Here is an 18,706-nt window from a genome sequence, read left to right as displayed (position 1 = left end):
ATGCCTGCTTTCCACACCCATGCTTGTAGTAGCCCATGAAATTTCAGGGAAAATAAAATGTGATTTGCACAAGGAGAAAGCAGCTCACTATATAATAAACTAAGACAGGGTGTGTACTCTTGAGTGCCTCATTTGAATCTCCTTTGTTTCTTTCCACCATGACCAGAGCAGGATGCTCAGAAACTACAGGAATATGCGCAGTAGCCATACCTAGTACACCAGGCCTAGAAGGAATCATCTGAGCTAACACGCTCTATGAGTGGGTAGGCTGAGGTTCACAGAACATATGGATCTTATCTATGACCTCAGAATATCCAAATAAGCCACTAATTGCAGATGACCTTCAGATTATGTATAAGACAGACTGGGTGCTTACATTAATGCTGCAATTTCCTCTTCCAACCACAGGTTACCACTCCACCATCCAGCAAGGCTCTGGGGACATCCTTGGAAAAGATTCAACAGCTGTTCCAGAGACTGAAACTTTTGAGCCTCAGCCAATCATTCTCCTCCACTGCCCCTTCTGAGCCAGATCTAGGAGAGAGTCTGGGGCCCAACATGGTCACCACAGACTCAGATGAGAAAGATGATGTGTCTGTATGTAGCGGAGACTGCTCCACTGATGGTGGCTACAGGAGCAGCACATGGGAGCAAGGTGACATCCTGGGGTCAGAGTCAGGGGCATCTCTGGAGGATGGGCTGGAGGCCCCAGCTCTCAGCCTAGAAGGACCTGAGCTCTGCTATGAGGCTGAGAGTCCTGATGAGGCAGCTCTAGTGCATGCTGCCCGAGCCTACAGTTTCACACTGGTGTCTAGGACACCTGAGCAGGTGACTGTGCGTCTGCCCCAGGGCATCTGCCTCACCTTTGACCTCCTCTTCACACTGGGATTCGACTCTGTCCGGAAGAGAATGTCAGTAGTGGTGAGGCATCCACTGACAGGCGAGATCATTGTCTACACCAAGGGCGCTGACTCAGTTATCATGGACCTGCTAGAAGATCCAGCCTGTGGTGAGTTCACTTTATGAGGCTCAGGAACACAGGTGGTATAGTCCCAGAGGCAGTGTGGACTGGTGATGAGGAATCAAAGTTACAAGTCACTTACTCCACCATGTCCCAACAAGATCCAGGGCCTAGCCCTGACCTTAACCTGGAGAATTGGGGTGTTCATTAGTGCATTCAAGATGTTACATAGACGTTCTACAAGAGAACCATTTTTCCTTCACTTTTCCCAGGTTCCAGATTTCCACACTCATTATAATATTCATTTTCCATATCCACACCCTGCTTCTTTCTACCTAAACTCCCATTAGTCATACTCAAGAACACACCATGGTCCCTCAAGTGTCCCTCTTTATTATCATCTTCCCCAGTGCCCCCCAGATTCACACACATACACACACACACACACACACACACACACACACACACACACACACATGCACGCACACACCAAGACAGATTTTCATAAACTTGCACAGAGCCAGAAAAATGTTCCAAAGTCCCTGCATGTCAGTGTTCAATTTTGGAGAAGCCTGAATTAGTGTGCAGCCGCATCCTGATTGCTAACAAGAAGACAGTGATAGGGTTATGATTCTCCCAGGATGGTAGATCCCAGCCAAGCTTCAGAATTGCCCAGGCAGCCTGGAGCCTCCTGCATTATCGCTGTGGATCACAGCCAAGAGGTTCATGGGGACTGATTAGTGTTTAGAAAGAGAAGGGAGCTAATTAGTTCTCTTCATCCCTAGACTCTGGCAGACAAGCGAATTCAGTGTGTCTCAGTGGAGGAAGGAAGCCATGGCACTCTGTCTCTGGGCAACAGAGACATGCTACCCTGGAGATTTTGTTTACTCCTTATTCACCTGATTGCAAAAAAAAAAAATGGGTTGAAGAACCTGCCAATAAAAAGCACAATTAGTGTTACTGCATTAAGAAAGAGGCAAACTTTGAAAGGGAGGGGAGAAATTGCATCAAGTTTAGTGTATTTGGAATTTTTGAGCATTCAGTTGCACTTTGAGGTTCCTGGCAACCTGGGCATGGGGAAGGAAGGGCTCACAAGAGATGAGCTTCAAAAAGGATGTTTTTGAAGATAAAATAATATAGTGTTGAGTTGGACATTGCATACATGAAGACCATGCTTAGGTATTTTGAACAAAGAGGAAATATTTGAAAAGATGATTATATTGTATGAAATAGACTGACTGCCCTTCCTTATACTTAGTGAGATCGCTATGAGCAATTACATTTTTCCTTTGCATTGTACAAAGGAATGGGTGAGGTGTTCAAATTCTATTCACTACTGAGGAGCTCTCTTAGACCCCTCCATCCAACAGTGGTAAAGAATTTCTGAAGGTTGCTTTGCTCAGATTTACAGGGTGCTGTGATAGATGAGTGATGCCTGTCACAGCTTAGATAAAGAAAATGACAGTATCATCAGTCCTGTCCCTCCTGAGCCAACAAAGCCCTAAAATATTCTGTCTAATAGAAAACAAACAAATGACTTCAGAAAGAAATGCACTATATGGAACTTTAACACAGGGATTTTGAACCAGGCATTGAGGTATTTTTCACACTACAGTTATAGGAAATGCAAAGGCTATTTTTTCCCTAACACCATCCTTCGTATTGAGAGAAAGTCTAAGTCAGCAAACCCAGAGTACTGAAGAACTCTGCTAATGAGATCCAGGTTTGCAGCTGTCTTGAGACTGGGCTTGACAAGGACCAAAGTAAATGACAGAGGATGATGGATTGTCTAAGTTTCCTGAGAACACTTTGCAAAGTTGGTTGGCTCTGCAGGCAAGGCTGGCAACTGAAAGCATACACTGGGTAACAAGGAAGACTAAAATTCCTAGCCCCTGACCCTCCACCTGAGGATAGCTTTGTATTAACTCTCCAGGCAGTTCTCTTGTAAGTAGGTGTATTTGAACAATACCTTACTTCCCTCCATTAAGTAGCACTTTTCCCTGCCAGGCTTTTGAAGAAAAGCAATAAAGAGAAGACAGTGTAGGAACTCTTAAAATTATCCTTTTCTGGGGCAGCCTGTCATCACAGCACCTTTTGCATGTTCCTAGAGAGAACTAGGGTAACCTAGGAAGATTCTGGGGAGTTAAGGGTGAAGCTCATGAGAAATAATAACTGTTTGACAGCGAGTGATATTGATGTGGAAAAGAAGCTGAAAAGAATCCAGGCCCGGACCCAAAAGCATCTGGACTTGTATGCAAGAGATGGCCTTCGAACCCTGTGCATTGCTAAGAAGGTGAGGATAAATACCTACAGGCATACTACAGATGTCCACAATGGTTGAATGGCCTTCACCCCATCGTGTGGTGTGTGTGTGTGTGTGTGTGTGTGTGTGTGTGTGTGTGTGTGTGTGTGTGTGTGTGTGCACGCAGGCCAGAGGTCAACATCAGGTTTCCTCAATCACTCTCTACCTTGTTTGTTTGTTTGTTTTTGTTTTTATTATTTTTTGAGACATAGTCTCTCACTGAATGGCCAGAAAGATCCAGAAATCCTCTGTCTCTGCCTCCCCAGAGCAGGGATTCCAAGCAGGTCCTCATGCTTGTGTGGCAAGCACTTTACTGACAGAGCCATCTCCCCAGTTGTTATTTTTGTTTTGTTTTGTTTTGTTTCTTTACACAAGACCACTGGTTTGTTTTGTTACTAGTTTCAAGATTATTCTTTGATCTTGGCTATTGACTCTGGAACTATGCAAAGCACTCTGCCACTAGGCAAATCTCCAGCCTTTGCATGGTGTTGGTGTCAGCATTCTTAATAACTTTTTGAAACAGGCTCTTACTGAATTGCCTAGGCAAGCCTTGAACTTGTGTTGTCCTGCCTCATCATCCTAAATCACTGGGATTATGGTTCTGCATCACTCTTGGCTATATTTAGCTATTCTGACTCATGTCCAAAAATCTACGATTGGGACAGTTTTTCTGAAGTAGAAATCCAAACAGAAAACTTCATATCTGTGGCTTTAACCATTCTTAATTTTCATTGTATGTATGAGGGATTACAGGCAACTCATAAAATTATTTGTTATTTGTATACTTATTCTTTGAAATTTTCCTACATGCACTGAGTATATATTGATCACATCCACCCATGTATAAATATAATTCTGTCTTCAAAGTAACCTTTACATTTTTTATTTATCTGAACTGAAATTTGGAAAGGTTTGTTTTGTCTTTGTGAGTGCGTGTGCACATTTGTGTCTCGTGAGAAAAAGCTAGCTTTCTGGTTTCTCTTGAGAATCTGAGTCTTCAGTGAATGTCACTAATCAGTATAACTATGTAGCAGCTGATGCCCATGATGTGGGCCATGGTGACATATTTGGCTGTCTTCTGTTCTTGCCTACAATCCCCATCACTAGCTATTGTTTTACCCTTGCCTCAGATGTGGCCGTACAGATCACCCACCTCTTGCTTTCAGATACTTGATTGATTTTTAGACCATACAAAACAGGGGGCTTTGAACTACAGAGCAAGGTCATCTGATGAGGTATGTAATATCTAGTAGGAATGCCGTGATGCTTGTGTATTTCAAGGTGGCTAGAAGTCGTTTCTCCTCTTCACCCTCCCAGGGCTGCTCATACGTTTCATGTTGCTGCGAACAACATAGAGATTAAATGTGCTCACTTTAAAACCAGACCTATCTGGGTGCCTATCTCACCACCTTTTGATATATCTTTAGGACAGCAAAAAAGCTTATAATATTCCCTCGGTCCTGTAGTTATACCCTTACCACTGTCTGTTTTCCATAAGTCTGTATCCTTTTTGTCTTCTGTTATAGACTGTACATTTCTCAAATGCCAAAGACCTCCTGTGATCAGGCTTGATGGTGCATGCCTTTAATTCTAGCACCAGGAGACAGAAGCAGGTAGACCTCTGTGAATTCCAAGCCAGCTCAAGCTACATCATGAGATCCTGTCTCAAAACAAGACCTGTGTTCCTTGACTTTTTTCTATAGTGCCATACAGAGAGACTCGTGAATATCTGGTGCTTGTATAAAAGAAATGTTCATTTATAAAAGAGAATGCAGACATATAGACATAGTGGTTCATGAGTGCTATGAGAGAAAGACACAGCATCTCTGTATGTTTGACAGCATGCCTGGTGGAGTGTTCTACAGACTGTGGAAAATGAGGCCACTGTTTTCCTTTCCAATCTCATGTCTGACCCTTCTGTTTTGCTTTCCACCTCCATCAGATGATGAATTAATGGATCAGGAATGGGGTCAACTTCATTGCTCTTTCATAGCTTTTGCACTTGTTCCTCCTCATAACTCATAGGATCAAGTCCTTTTAAAATATTTTATTAATTTCTTGAGAATTTAATGTATTTCAATCATATTTACACACCCCTCCCAACTCATAACCTTAACTTCTCCAGGAACTATCCTATCCCCATAATGTTACACTGTCCACATTCTGGGTATAAGGCTATCTACCACTGCATGGACTCCTTGAGTCTTACCTTCATGTGATAAAGACCTTACTTCATCCATGTGCTCTGTGTTGCTGCAACACAGAGCAACAACCCCAACAGACTCTATAGTGCCATCCTTCTTGTTATCTGCACAGTACTCCTTGAAATGATCCATTCATTTTAATCACTTACCTGACTAAAACATCTCACCCTCCACCACCAGGGGCATCCTGAGACCTTGCTTTTGTTTTCCTCTCCAGAGCCCTGAGCACAGTAGGGACTCAGCAGATGTTTGGTGACCTTGGAACATTAAGAGTAATCTTTATCAATTTATGCAGTCACAACATCACTATGGAGAACTCTGCACCCAATTCTGTGCAGTCCAACCAGACATGGCCCAGCACATCAGGAAGAAGGACTCCATTTACTTATCCACTCAAGGTTACTAATAATTCTCTTCCTTTTTGCATAGGTTGTAAATGAAGAGGACTTCCAGAGGTGGGCCAGTTTCCGGCGTGAGGCTGAGGCATCCCTGGACAACCGAGAGGAGCTTCTGATGGAGACAGCCCAGCACTTGGAGAATCATCTCACATTACTTGGTAGCTGGAAATAAAACATCTTCCATTTAAAAAAGAGGAAGGTAGGGAGGGAGGGAGGAAAGAGAGAGAGAGAGAGAGAAAAGAAAGGAAGGAAGGAAGGAAGGAAGAAAAGGAAAGGAAGAAAGAAAGAAAAGGGAATGCTTTACGTTAGGAAAGGAGCTCTTGGCCAGGATTCTGATGTCACTACAATTTTGTCTCAATGAGGAGTCTTCCCTGGGTGGTTCCAGATATTTGGCATAATTGGGCTATGCCAGCAGCCAGGCAGGCTTCCTGGGGATGTTCTGAGAGCATCCCTGAATTTCATGCTGGAAGAAGCCTATAAGTTTGGCTTCTTCCTCATCAACAAACTCCTTTGTCCATTTGAATATCTGTTGTGTGCCTACTATGTGCACACATGCAAGGCTTTGCAGCTACATCAAGAAATGCAAACTATAGCCTCCACCTTCTCATGGCTCAGAATCTAGCTGGATGATTAAGCAAGTCATTTCATCACTCAGAAAGTGGTAAGATCTGGGCCAAAGGATGTAGAGGTAGAAGATAAATGCAAAATAGGATGATTCAGACCAAAGAGCTTCTGGGAAGGCCACTAATTGAAAACAAAAATGATAAGCTATTCAAAAAGGGGGGGAGGTTTATAACAGCAGCAAATGAGGTCTGAGAAGAGGTAGAAACAATAAGATCTGCTTTAGCTGGACCACAGACTATAGAGGAGAACTGACAGGAGGTGAGAGGAACCCAATTTATGATATGCCATGTAAATCATATGCTAAACATTTATGGGTTACTTTAGTAAAATCACCAGGGCTACTGCTATATAAAAGATAGACTGAGAAGCCAGCAGCAAGATGAGAAGTACTGAGGCTGTTTAAGAGATGGGCAGGATGTGTTTAGGAAGAATAACATTGCAAGCTGAAAAATGGAAGCTTGACTTAGGAAGATGAATCTCCTGCCTGGGGAAAGATGCCCATGTCTTTAATCACTCTGAGGCCTCTAGGATGGAAGGAGTTTATGTATAGAGGATCTTTCCCAACCCCATCCAGAATGACACACAAGAAGGAATCAGGAGTGTGCACTGACCACTTGAGCGAAAGCCATCTTTCATTGCTGTAAGATGGTGAGGCCTTTACATCTAAAGAATAGCACCAAGATTAGTTGGAGATCCTTCAAAAATAAGAAGAAATTTTTACTCTCTAGCACCTTCAAGCCTCTTCTCCTTTGTCTTATCTGAAGAGGTCTGTGCATGCTGCCTCATAAGCCCTGACACTTCTAAAGCTGGACACAGGAATTGTTTTCACAAGAACCAGAAGGTGGCTAGTCCTGAATATTCTACCTGCGTACAAGGCCACAAGCAGTCACCCCCATCTGGGGTTCACGCCACTCTCTCACATCCTTGGACACATCTTTAGCTTCAGGGTAACAAGTCTCAGGTGCAGAAAATATTCATCAGCTGCATTTGGCAAGGAACTCATGTGTCGGAGCCAGTCAGCTTCCCTGTCTGGGAGAGGTGTCCACGGCCTTCCTGTTTCATTTTCCCTTTCACACAAATAAATGTGTTTCCTTCTCCCTCCTTCATGCAGCCTCTCTGTACTATAAATCGACTTCAGCAGTTCACCTTGCAGGCTAAACTCACAGAAGATGATATTTCAGCTATCACTGTCCATAGAGTTGTTTACCTTGGTATTTGTACCTGAAATATAAAACAGGCACATTTGAAGAGAGATAGGTTCCTTTTCTCACCTCAAGGTGTCTGGGAAATGTGACTTGGTAGCAGATTTCCTGTGACCACCAAAAATGTGGCATGGCCTTCACCCTAAGTCTCAAAATATCAGTTGATTTTTCAGTATGCAACCAATGGAACTGCTCTGCCAACTTTTAACCACTCTTGATGTTCAAAGAAACAAAGCCTTTGCTTCCACTCTAAGTGAAATTGTTAACCCTTAGTCTATGGCCTGAAATGAACCTCATTTTAAATGCTTAAGCTTTGCTTAAGCACATAGCAACTATTTAATATCTGGGTATGGATTCGTCAAGGTTGAGGCAAAGCTTGAGATCAGCCACAAATAATGGCACCTGCGTGTCTAATTCTCTCCAAGTGGTAATAAATAAATAAAACTGAGTCCCTATTATATCTCCTGTGATCAGCTGCCTTGCATCTTCTACACCCATCACCTTGTTTTGCTACAGGTCACCACCAGTCTCCTCTGCACTCCTGCTCAGCCCCTAAGAGCCTCTCATTCAGCCTCTCCCATCTCCATTCCAATCTCTAGAATGATCCAAAAATGCAAACTTGATCATACCCATCCCTCCTCAGCTTACACCCTTCAACAGCTTTCTTTGCTACAAGAGAAATCATTATCTATCAAGGCCCTGATATGACCCAGAAACCTTGTCCCTCCCTCTCATACTCTTCTGCCTCCTGTCTAGCCATCTACTCTTAGACTCTAGGCTGTCAAACATGCAGATCCTTCTGTCTTCATCTCTGTGATTGATCTTCCAGGACTGAACCAAAAATGGTCTTCTAGCAACACAATCTTCCTTGACTTTCAAGGTGAAGCTCAGTGTTCACTCACATAGTACTCTGACCTTACCATGTAGCTCAATTACAAACCTTCATCTAATGACTTGAGTTCTGGACAGGTACCAATTGTCCTAATTAGGGTTATTATTGCTGTGGTGAAACACCATGACCAAAAACAAGTTGGGGAAGAGTAGGTTTATTTGGCTTATGTTTCCACATCACTTTTCATCACTGAGGGAAGTCAAGACAGTAATTCAAACAGAGCAGGAGCCTGGATGCAGGAGCTTATGCAGAGACCAGGGGGGTTAGCTGCTTACTGGCTTGTTTTCCATTGCTTGCTCAACCTACTTTCTTATAGAACCCAAGAACATCTTCCTAGAGGCATCCCCATCCATAATAAGCTGGGCTGAGCCCTCCCACATTAAACACTGATTGATTAATATGCAAAAAAAGAAAGAAAATGCCATACAGGCCTACCTATAGTCTAATCTCACAGAAGCCTTTTCTCAATTAGGGGGTCCCATCTCTCAAATGACTTTAGACTGTGTCAGGTTGACCTAAAATTAGCCAGCACACAGATCATCTTCACCTGGTTCATGGCTGTATCCTGGGTATTCAGACTAATGTATAGCAGATATTTGGTAAGCACTGTATGGCTATGTAGTGCTTTGAGAAAGTAAACAGCCACACATTTGCCATAACTGAGTTCCCACATCTTTGAATATTCCAGGAGCCACTGGCATTGAGGATCGACTCCAAGAAGGAGTTCCAGACACCATCGCTGCACTTCGGGAGGCTGGAATCCAGCTTTGGGTTTTGACAGGAGATAAACAGGAGACAGCTGTCAATATTGCATATTCCTGCAAACTGCTGGATCAGACTGACACCGTGTACTCCATCAACACAGAGAACCAGGTGAGGCCAAAGAGGAATTGAATGTTGATAAATGCAGCAGTCTCTCAGCCAACAATCTAGATCTTGGATCTTAGGGGATCCAAGGAAGGATCTAGAAGACATTCAGTCCAGGATCTGATAATCCATCCACACACTTAGTTAACTGGTTTACTTATCAGAAACTTGAGTCACCCAATGAAAGCCATCAGGGCTCAGTTTCTTGCCCAACAACTTCACTTGCTTGACTGTCCAAACACCAAATCTAGAATTCTGCTCTCTTGATAGACTAGTAGAGTCACATATGCCACACCATTGACTCAATTGTCAGTGTCTTGCCTGTTAAGATTAGCCCATCTATTGAAAAGTCCCACTTAAACTGAATTGATTCAGAGTTTAAATTTTCAATACCAGTTTTTATGTCATGGAGCAGAACCCTAAGGGAATAATACGTTCAGCTAATATATTTTGTCAGGATGGGAGGAGGAGGAGAGAGAGGAACAAAGTCCTAAAACAGTAGTGTCCACCCTGAGTAGGTTGTGGTTTGCAAGAGTAAGGACTGGGAGAGTGCCCTATGAAATCTAACAGTCTTCCTCCCTATTGTGCATGTTTGTATTAGGAAAGCATCTTCCCTTTTCCTAGTGCAAATACAGAAAGTGAGGGGAGGAGCATGGAGAGTGAGTGCTGAGATGTCACCTGTGTCAGAGGGAGCAGAGAGTAGGCCAGTGGAGAAAAAAAGATCACTGTACCTGAGGGGTGGTAAGGAACCTGGCAACCTAGGCTAGCCCATAGGGAAGTGTGAGTGGGAAGCCACCAGAGAGGGAGAGGGGATTCAGGCCTCTCACTAGCTGTGCTAGACCCCAGAATAGAACTTTGGGAAGATTTACATTTGGTTTTTATATGAGTGTATATATATATATATATATGTATATATATTCACACCTGTCTACATTGCAGGACCCACTAATCCTATAAGATAAGTCTTCCTCAGCCTTTTCCCTGGGAGCAAGTAGTAGATACATAAACATGTTAAAGCAGAAAATGGGAATATACACTCTAAACTAGGGCTTAAATAAATCTTGAAATTTAATGTAATTACCTTTTCAGTGAATATTTTCTCCAAGGGTTTTAATTTGCTTAACTAACTATAAACACATTTAAGTCTGGTATTTTTTATATGGAAAAACAATTAAAGCCATAAACTAGTTTTATGGGGTCTGCCCAAACATATATATATATATATATATATATGTATATATATATATACATACATATATATATATATATATATGACTTGAAACACATTTCAAAAGAAACTAATAATAGCAATCATTGATACTGTTATTATTGACCACCTCTTTAAAGCTTCATTCATATGCTTCAGATATCATCTGGACAGACTGCTGGACTGATTAAATAAGATCAGAGGGGATGTACTTTCTTAGTCCCTACATTTGTTAGCTATTGCTGTATGACAAATTATCCCCAGAGCTTAGCAGCTGGAACAGATACTTATGATCCCATGGTCTATGAGGTAGAAACCTAGGAATTGGAGCTGGGGCCTGAGGATGAAGGTCTCAGGAAGGTTACAGACCCACTTTCCAGGGATCTGAGGTCAGATGTTGATTCAAACTTGGAAGTGTTTACAGGTAGGAAGGAAATCTACTTGCAAGCTGACTCCACAGCTGTTACTAGATCTCAGCGCACAGTCTTTCTTACATAAATGCTCTAGTAAAACCTTACACCCAGAAACAGTTCTTGCTGCCCCTCCAGGCTCCGTGCACATCCTACAGTGCACAACAAGTAATTTAGCATCTCCTAGAGGAGAACTTGGGAAAATGAGCTGAACCTATTTCAAGAATCACTCCAGTGATTGTTAGGCAGGAAATCACTAGGTAGAGTTCTCCAAATCTGTCACTTCAAAGGCATTTTTGAAAATCTACCCAAATCTATCTATTACTTCAACTATTTCTCTTAATTATTTCATTTAAATTAACTTGTTTGAATGATATTTACGTTTAAAATAGATTTTTAGGATTTTGACTAAGGAAGCATTGGTAAAAGAACCTGATAGATCTCAGTGGATGGCTCAATGAATAAAAGTACTTGTGGTTCAAGCATAGGCTCAGAGTTCATGTCCCTATCACCCACATGTCAAGTTGGACATTGTGCCTGCCTCTAATCCCAGCACTTAGCAGGCTGAGAAAGGGAATGCCCAGGGCAAGCTGGCTCAATAGAACAGCCAAATGGACTGTTTTAGCAAGAAACTCTGCCTCAGTGAAGTGGAGCAGGATCAAGGTAAGCACCCAACATCCATCTTTGACCTTCACATGCACACACGTGCGCATGCATGCACACACACTTACCCATTCACCAAACATGTATCCAAACTTCCATATACAAACACTTGCAAATTTCTGAGTACAACATGCTTTGAAGTTATTTATCCTATTATCTTTGGTTTCCTCAAGTTTTGTTAAAAAGTGATGTTTATAAGAGTTGAAGAGATATCAGAAGAATAATTAGAACCAAGATATGATTTTATCACAGATATAATTCCAAGTGGTAGAAAAGGACTGTTAATTAAAAATGACTTCCTCTCTATATTTCAAAGTAAGCATCATTTGAAAAACCATAAGACTCCCATGAAAGTAGTACATCTTTAATCACAATACTTTAAAGAAGGAAGCAGTAGGATCATACATTCAAGGCCAACCTGGGCTGAATCAAAAGACCATCTCAAAGAAACAGAAATAAAATCTAACAGAGAATATTCGTTGAATCAGTAAGAACTTCATATCCATGGTCAGTTCAGACCAACATGAAAAATACTTCACAGCACATTTCTAAAGATCTCTGTGGAATAGACCAATAGATAAACACAGGTTGTTTGATTTTTAAGTTAGGAAGCCACATTTGAAGAAGTCGAGATCATTCACTCCTCACTATGTTAAGCTGACATTGAATAAGTTACTAAGTTACTCATCATTTCGATCTCCTCATCTCTACATCTTGACCAGGAGCACAAAAAACGTCAAAAGGAGCAACAGGGAACAGGGGAGGCTTATAAGAGACTGAAACCAGCTTATCTAGCAGTATGAAATATTGTCAGTATTTAGCAACATATTAGTGTTGATTTTTACTTTACACCCACCTCAACTCAGTTGCCATCTTGCTGTGCAACTTTTACTTTATTCCTAATCACCCTTTCCTATCTGGCCATTAATTTGTTTCAAAATTAGTATATTTTATATCCTGGTTCACATATTGGAGAGAAATGTACAGTGAACTTAGGGGAAAATTCCTAACAACTAAATAATCTATATGGTGGAGTTTTATAATTATCTTACTAAAAATAAGGATAAATCCTTAACATACAAAGTTGCTTACTAATACTATTATATGACTTTCTGCAGGAAACCTGTGAGTCCATCCTCAACTGTGCATTGGAAGATGTAAAGAGGTTTCATGAACCACAAGAGGCAGCCCAAAAACTCTGTGGGTGCCACATACCATCTAAGATGCCATCTGCTATGGCTCCTACAGTTGGACTTGTCATTGATGGGAAGACATTGAATGCAGTTTTCCAGGGAAAGCTGGAAAAAAAGTTCCTGGAGTTGACTCAGTACTGTCGGTCTGTCCTGTGTTGTCGCTCCACCCCACTCCAGAAGAGTATGATTGTCAAGCTGGTGCGAGACAAATTGAGCGTCATGACTCTTTCCATAGGTACCCATCATGCTGGGATGTGGGTGGCATCTTGGCAGGGATGATGATCTGGGTCATCTATGACAACCAACATGCTTTTAGGCTGAGGGTCATTGTCTTTGATAATTGCTTGAATGTGATGGGCCCTGTGTCATCACCTAACAGCCACATCTCGACTGTGATTTTTATCAAAGGTCTTAGAACTGGCCAGTTAGCTAAGTAAACGCCAGATCTTATATGGAGGTCACTGTAAACAAGGGACTTGAACTCAAAACATGAATGTAGTTTTAAAAATGTTTCCACCAGAAATAGACAACCAAGACACTACCACTAGAAGATTCCATCCTACTGGAAATAACTACCCTTCCAGAATTAATTTACCCATGGCATTACCTATGGTAGCTATGAATTTGGAATTCTTCTGAGGATAGGAGACTGGTAGGGAGATTTCAAAACCTTATAATTTTTAATTTTTAATTAATAACTTTTAATTTTGTGTGCTAGTCTATAAATCTCAGGTCAGCACAAAGCATATTCTTAATCTGTTCTGGTTGGTTGATGATAAATTACTCAGATGGGTATGAAATGATCAGGTCAAAGCACAGAAATAAGAACGTCTCACTGAGTGCCTCATAGACACAACAAGCCTGGTTTACAAGAATCTTCATGATCTGGTCTTTACTAACTCTCCGACAGTGTCTCTTATATCATGACCACCTTTCATTCCTCATCACTAGGATCTTCCTGTTCCCTCCAAATTAAATTACTTGCCACTCTCCTAACCCCCTACTCATCTTGCCCATTTCTGGGATTCCCATTTTCCATTTAGGTCCAAGATCTGTTGTTCTGTGACCACCTCTGCAATAGTTCACAAATTCCTGTACTTACAGGGATGGGATGGGGTCTGTTTCAGTCACTATTTAATCTCATGATCAGCACACTCTCTACATGTAGTAAATACAGTCACTCCCTCCTCATACCTCAGCCCACATACACCGTGTCCAGGTCTCACTTTCTTTAATTTTTGTTACCTTTGAGTCTAAGAGTAACTATTGACATGAACATTCGTGAGTTTAATAACTATTATGGTATATTTGTTTTAACCTTTTATTGGGCATATTAAATTTTATTGTCAAAAGTCTATCTATAGAGTCTAGCATTGGCAGTCTTCACAGACAAGGGTAACTTAATTACTCTACTCTGGGTCATTTCTATAGATGGTTCTAGCCTCTCTTCTTTCTCTGGTATTCTGGAGATCTGGCAAATATTATGTCATTCCCTCAGTCTGCATGTGCAATACAAAAACTGAATTTAAAAACTAGAGGACCAGCCACAGTGGTACATGTCTATAATCCCAGCACTTGGGATGAGTGGCAGAAAGACCCAAAATTCAAGTCATTCTCACCTTCACAGAGAGCTCTAGGCCAACCTGGGATATAGAAGATGATACTTCAGAAAATTTATGGAACAGATACCTAGCAACTACATCCCTATTCCAGTACTGTGAATTGGCCTCTTCTGTAATTCAGATACACAATAGGCAATAGCCCAGCACATAGTCCCTGGGGTTAGATATTAGCCTAACAGAAACAAGCCCAACCAGGTGAGAACTAGCACAATTCCATAGCTCTGCTTCTCCTGGTGTGCCAATAGAAGGAATGAAAGCTTAGATTTATTCTGCCTTCGAAAGGAGTAAAAGTGTGAACTGCTATGCTATTGAAAAAAAGATTCATTATTATAATAACAAAGTCTACCTAGACAAGCAAATACTAGATGTTTAATTGACACATAATTGTATAAATTTACAGGGTGAAGTATTAATGATAACATTTTAAAGCTCAATATACTTATTGCCAAATAATTAAGGAAAAATTATTTCTCTCTCCTCATCAATTCCATAGTTTCTGTGATGAACAACATAAAACATAATTATGGCTTATATATGAGAAGTTTATAGGGGAAAAAGTAGGACCAGAAAGAGAATATAGTCAACATGATCTATAACGGATATTTCCAAAATATAACCTACAGGCTGTGTCCAGCCTATTACATATTTTTGTATGAAAGCTAATTACGACTTTTTAAATGTAAAGTTTATAACTACCAGCATTTAAGCCAACAATGATTTGACTTTGCTTTGTGGCTTATGAAGTCTAAAATATTTATTGGATCCTTTAGAGGTTAGTTTACTGAGCTCTGGCTTAAAAGATAAAGCATTGAGGAGAATTGGGCTCTGTAAGATGTCCTTGCTGTAAAGAGCTTCTTACTTAAATAGAACTTCACCAGCCACATTTCAAAAGACATAAGATGGCAGCAGTTTCTACACTAAATCTTGTAGATACACAGTTTTTACTTCACCAGAGGAGAGTATATTTGATAGTTCTTAGAGCATGTGGGGTGGGTGGGTGTGGGTGTGTGTGCAGGAGCATGTATGCGTGCTAACAAGTATTTTCAGGACCTTACCTCCAGTTTCATGACATCTCAATTCAGTCAATGTGATGGATATATTTCAGCCAAAATCTCTTCTCTATCATTCATACAGAAAACTGAATGTCATCCATCCCTTTAGGCATTACACACAGTCTCTGATGATCTGGCTGACCCAGCACTCTAGTCATCTTGATATGGTGATGAGTTCCAGTCAAATTAAGGTAGAGAAGGCTCCTAGGAAAGTTATAATTACCTGTTTATCATCATGATAAAATATCTGACCTGACCAGCGTCAAGTGAGGATCTGTTTATTCAGGTCATGGTTTAGGCAGTTTCAGTCCATTTCTAGATACACTGAATTCTCCTGAAGTGGGAGGCAGAATATCATGGTGGATTAGCTAAGAATGTGACTTCCAGTAGAGTCTCACTTAGCATTTCTTCTAGCTCTATTGCACACACAAAAATTCATGTTGGTAGAATGATGGAAGAGAAGTGTTACCTCATGATGATCTAAAGCTAAGAGAGTCAAGAAGGAGCCTGGGAGAAGATACCTTTAATGAATGATTGTTGGATAAATAGACAGAAACAAGGGGCCAAGTGGATTGCTGGCCTTCCTCACTTGCCCTTCTTGGATTCTGGTAATACTTCATTCAGCTTCTAAGAAGAGACAGAGAGATGTCAGAAGCAAAAGAGTCATGCATGTGTGACTACATGACAAGGGATCATTCAGGCTCTGAATGCTACAGACCTAGAATAAAGCATCTTTGGGGACAGTGACAGTTGTGCACGAACACTGATGCCTCTGCTCTTCCTTCCCAGGCTGTCATGTCCAGTGATTTTGTCATTGCTTGACTCAGCCACCTCAAGTCACCTACTTCCTTTAGCCAGACCCTACCACCTGCCAGCTCCCAAGAATGCCATCAAGTTATAAATCCAGGAATGGAGTACTCCATGATAAACTTAGACCTCATGACCAAATCAATTCTCAGTGCGTGGACCCACTAGCTGAGGACCAAGCCTTGAACACAGGACTTTGATTTGACATGTTCCCTAAAAGGCTTCTAACAACTACAGACTCAGAACAGAAAGACCTGAGTTCTGTACTTATGAGGGCCTTCATCAGATGACTACCCAGACTAAGTCTCAAAATGGGTCAGAGTCTTGATTTGCTCTTTGGCAAAATCTATACTGACGTTTGCAAAGGCCTTTCTGTAAATTGTAAAGGACCACTCATGACTCTCTCTGATCACCATTGGAGGGTGGGACAATAAAAATATTCATTGAAAGATTTAAAATAAAGTGGAATTTCTCATCCATAGTTTTCTTTTTTTTTTTTTTTAAGAAAAAAAAAAAGAGGCAACTTTCAGGCCACATACTGTAGCAGTGATATCCTATTTAGAGAAACATAGAAAAAAAATCCAACTGTGCAATTGGGGACAATAAGATTTCTCATCACTGAGCAGTTGGACAAGGAATAAAGGCTCTCTGTGACCTCGCTCTTTTCAGGTGATGGAGCAAATGATGTGAGCATGATTCAAGCTGCTGACATTGGCATTGGGATATCTGGGCAGGAAGGCATGCAGGTAATGTGCATTTTAATTCTGTTTTCTCTGTTGTTCTCCTTTATCCTTCCTGGGGATTTGAGGACCATCCCACAGTGCAGGAGAAACCTTCCTTTGAATGTCATAGATTATTAGCTGTCAGCTAGGAGGGGTCTCCCATGCTTCTGTGTCCTCTCATCAAAATCCTACCATCCAATCCTCCAAAAAACAGAGGAGCACTAAGGGATGTGTGGCTTTTTATAAAAGGCATTGATCTCTATAGTCTAAGGCTGCACAGCATAGAAGCCTCTCTCTGACTCCACATGTCCTTCTTGTGACCTCCATATGATTGGCAAACATAGGAACATTTGAAAATACTTTATTGCTTCATAAATTAATTGGTACCATTTCAGGGTGTACCTAATTCTCTAAAACTTTGATTTGGAACAAGCATTCTTAACTGAAATACTGTTCTTTTCAACTAAAACTGGTCATGCCTTGAGGAAGATACTGCCTAAATTTATAGCTGAGAATCAGAAAGGCAGCCATAGTTCTGTTACCCTGTATGTGTTTACCATATGCCAACAATGTTAGGTACTTTATATTTATGTCTTACCACATAGAGTTTTAATAATACATATTCTAGATCATTTTTTTCAAATAGCAAAACTGAGGTTCAAGGAGTTGAAGTAATCTGCAAAGTTATTTATACCAAGATTTCTAACCAATACATCTATACCTCATTTTCTTATGAAACCTCTGAACTAAATCTTATTACAAATAACCCCAAGGACAAAATGCCCATCTTAGCATCATCTTAGAAACCAACAGTGTCATCTGTAAACTTGTAAAGTATGCCAATAGTCTGTTTGAGAGGTACCCAAGAGTGCTCAGGGGCTTGTGAATCACTGGGTGGAAATCAGGTCTCTGGTTCAACCCTAGAACAGATACTGACTCTTGGCCTTAATGAATGATTGTTGGATAAATAGACAGGAACAGGGGGCCAAGTGGATTGCTGGCCTTCCTCACTTGCCCTTCTTGGATTCTGGTAATACTTCATTCAGCTTCTAAGAAGAGACAGAGAGATGTCAGAAGCAAAAGAGTCATGCATGTGTGACTACATGACAAGGGATCATTCAGGCTCTGAATGCTACAGACCTAGAATAAAGCATCTTTGGGGACAGTGACAGTTGTGCACGAACACTGATGTCTCTGCTCTTCCTTCCCAGGCTGTCATGTCCAGTGACTTTGCCATTGCCCGATTCAGCCACCTCAAGAAGCTGCTGCTTGTGCATGGCCACTGGTGTTACTCTCGACTGGCCAGGATGGTAGTATACTACTTCTACAAGAATGTGGTGAGTGTCCCCAATGTAACCTCCCCCTCAGGCCTTGTAGGCCTTGTAAGAGCTCTATCTCCTCAGAATAGTAGAGCAAGAATTTAGGCACAAGGGAGTTAGTCCACTGACCTGGATTTGGGATCTCACTATCTGTGTAACTTTGGGCAACATTGTTCATTTCTCCATAGGCCATAGTTTCCTCTACAATTTTAAAACAGGAAGGGGGCTGTTATTGCTTGCTGCGATATTGTCATGATAATT

At 41.3% G+C, this 18,706-nt stretch overlaps 1 protein-coding gene across 1 annotated transcript in view; it reads left to right on the top strand.

The window, feature by feature from the left end:
• Atp10b (ATPase phospholipid transporting 10B (putative)) overlaps positions 1-18,706 on the top strand; it is a 95,331-nt gene that overhangs the window by 57,772 nt on the left and 18,853 nt on the right. The window contains exons 11-17 of the mRNA XM_051180923.1: positions 409-1,009; positions 3,145-3,254; positions 5,897-6,023; positions 9,272-9,456; positions 12,849-13,158; positions 17,074-17,150; positions 18,338-18,463. Of these exons, the coding sequence (XP_051036880.1) occupies positions 409-1,009; positions 3,145-3,254; positions 5,897-6,023; positions 9,272-9,456; positions 12,849-13,158; positions 17,074-17,150; positions 18,338-18,463 (1,536 nt within the window). The remainder of the gene's footprint in view (positions 1-408; positions 1,010-3,144; positions 3,255-5,896; positions 6,024-9,271; positions 9,457-12,848; positions 13,159-17,073; positions 17,151-18,337; positions 18,464-18,706) is intronic.

Source organism: Phodopus roborovskii, unplaced genomic scaffold, assembly GCF_943737965.1.
Source record: "Phodopus roborovskii unplaced genomic scaffold, PHOROB, whole genome shotgun sequence".
NCBI classification, from domain to species: domain Eukaryota; kingdom Metazoa; phylum Chordata; class Mammalia; order Rodentia; family Cricetidae; genus Phodopus; species Phodopus roborovskii.
Note: the sequence above shows the minus strand (reverse complement) of the source record. Positions and strands in the feature narration are given on the sequence as shown.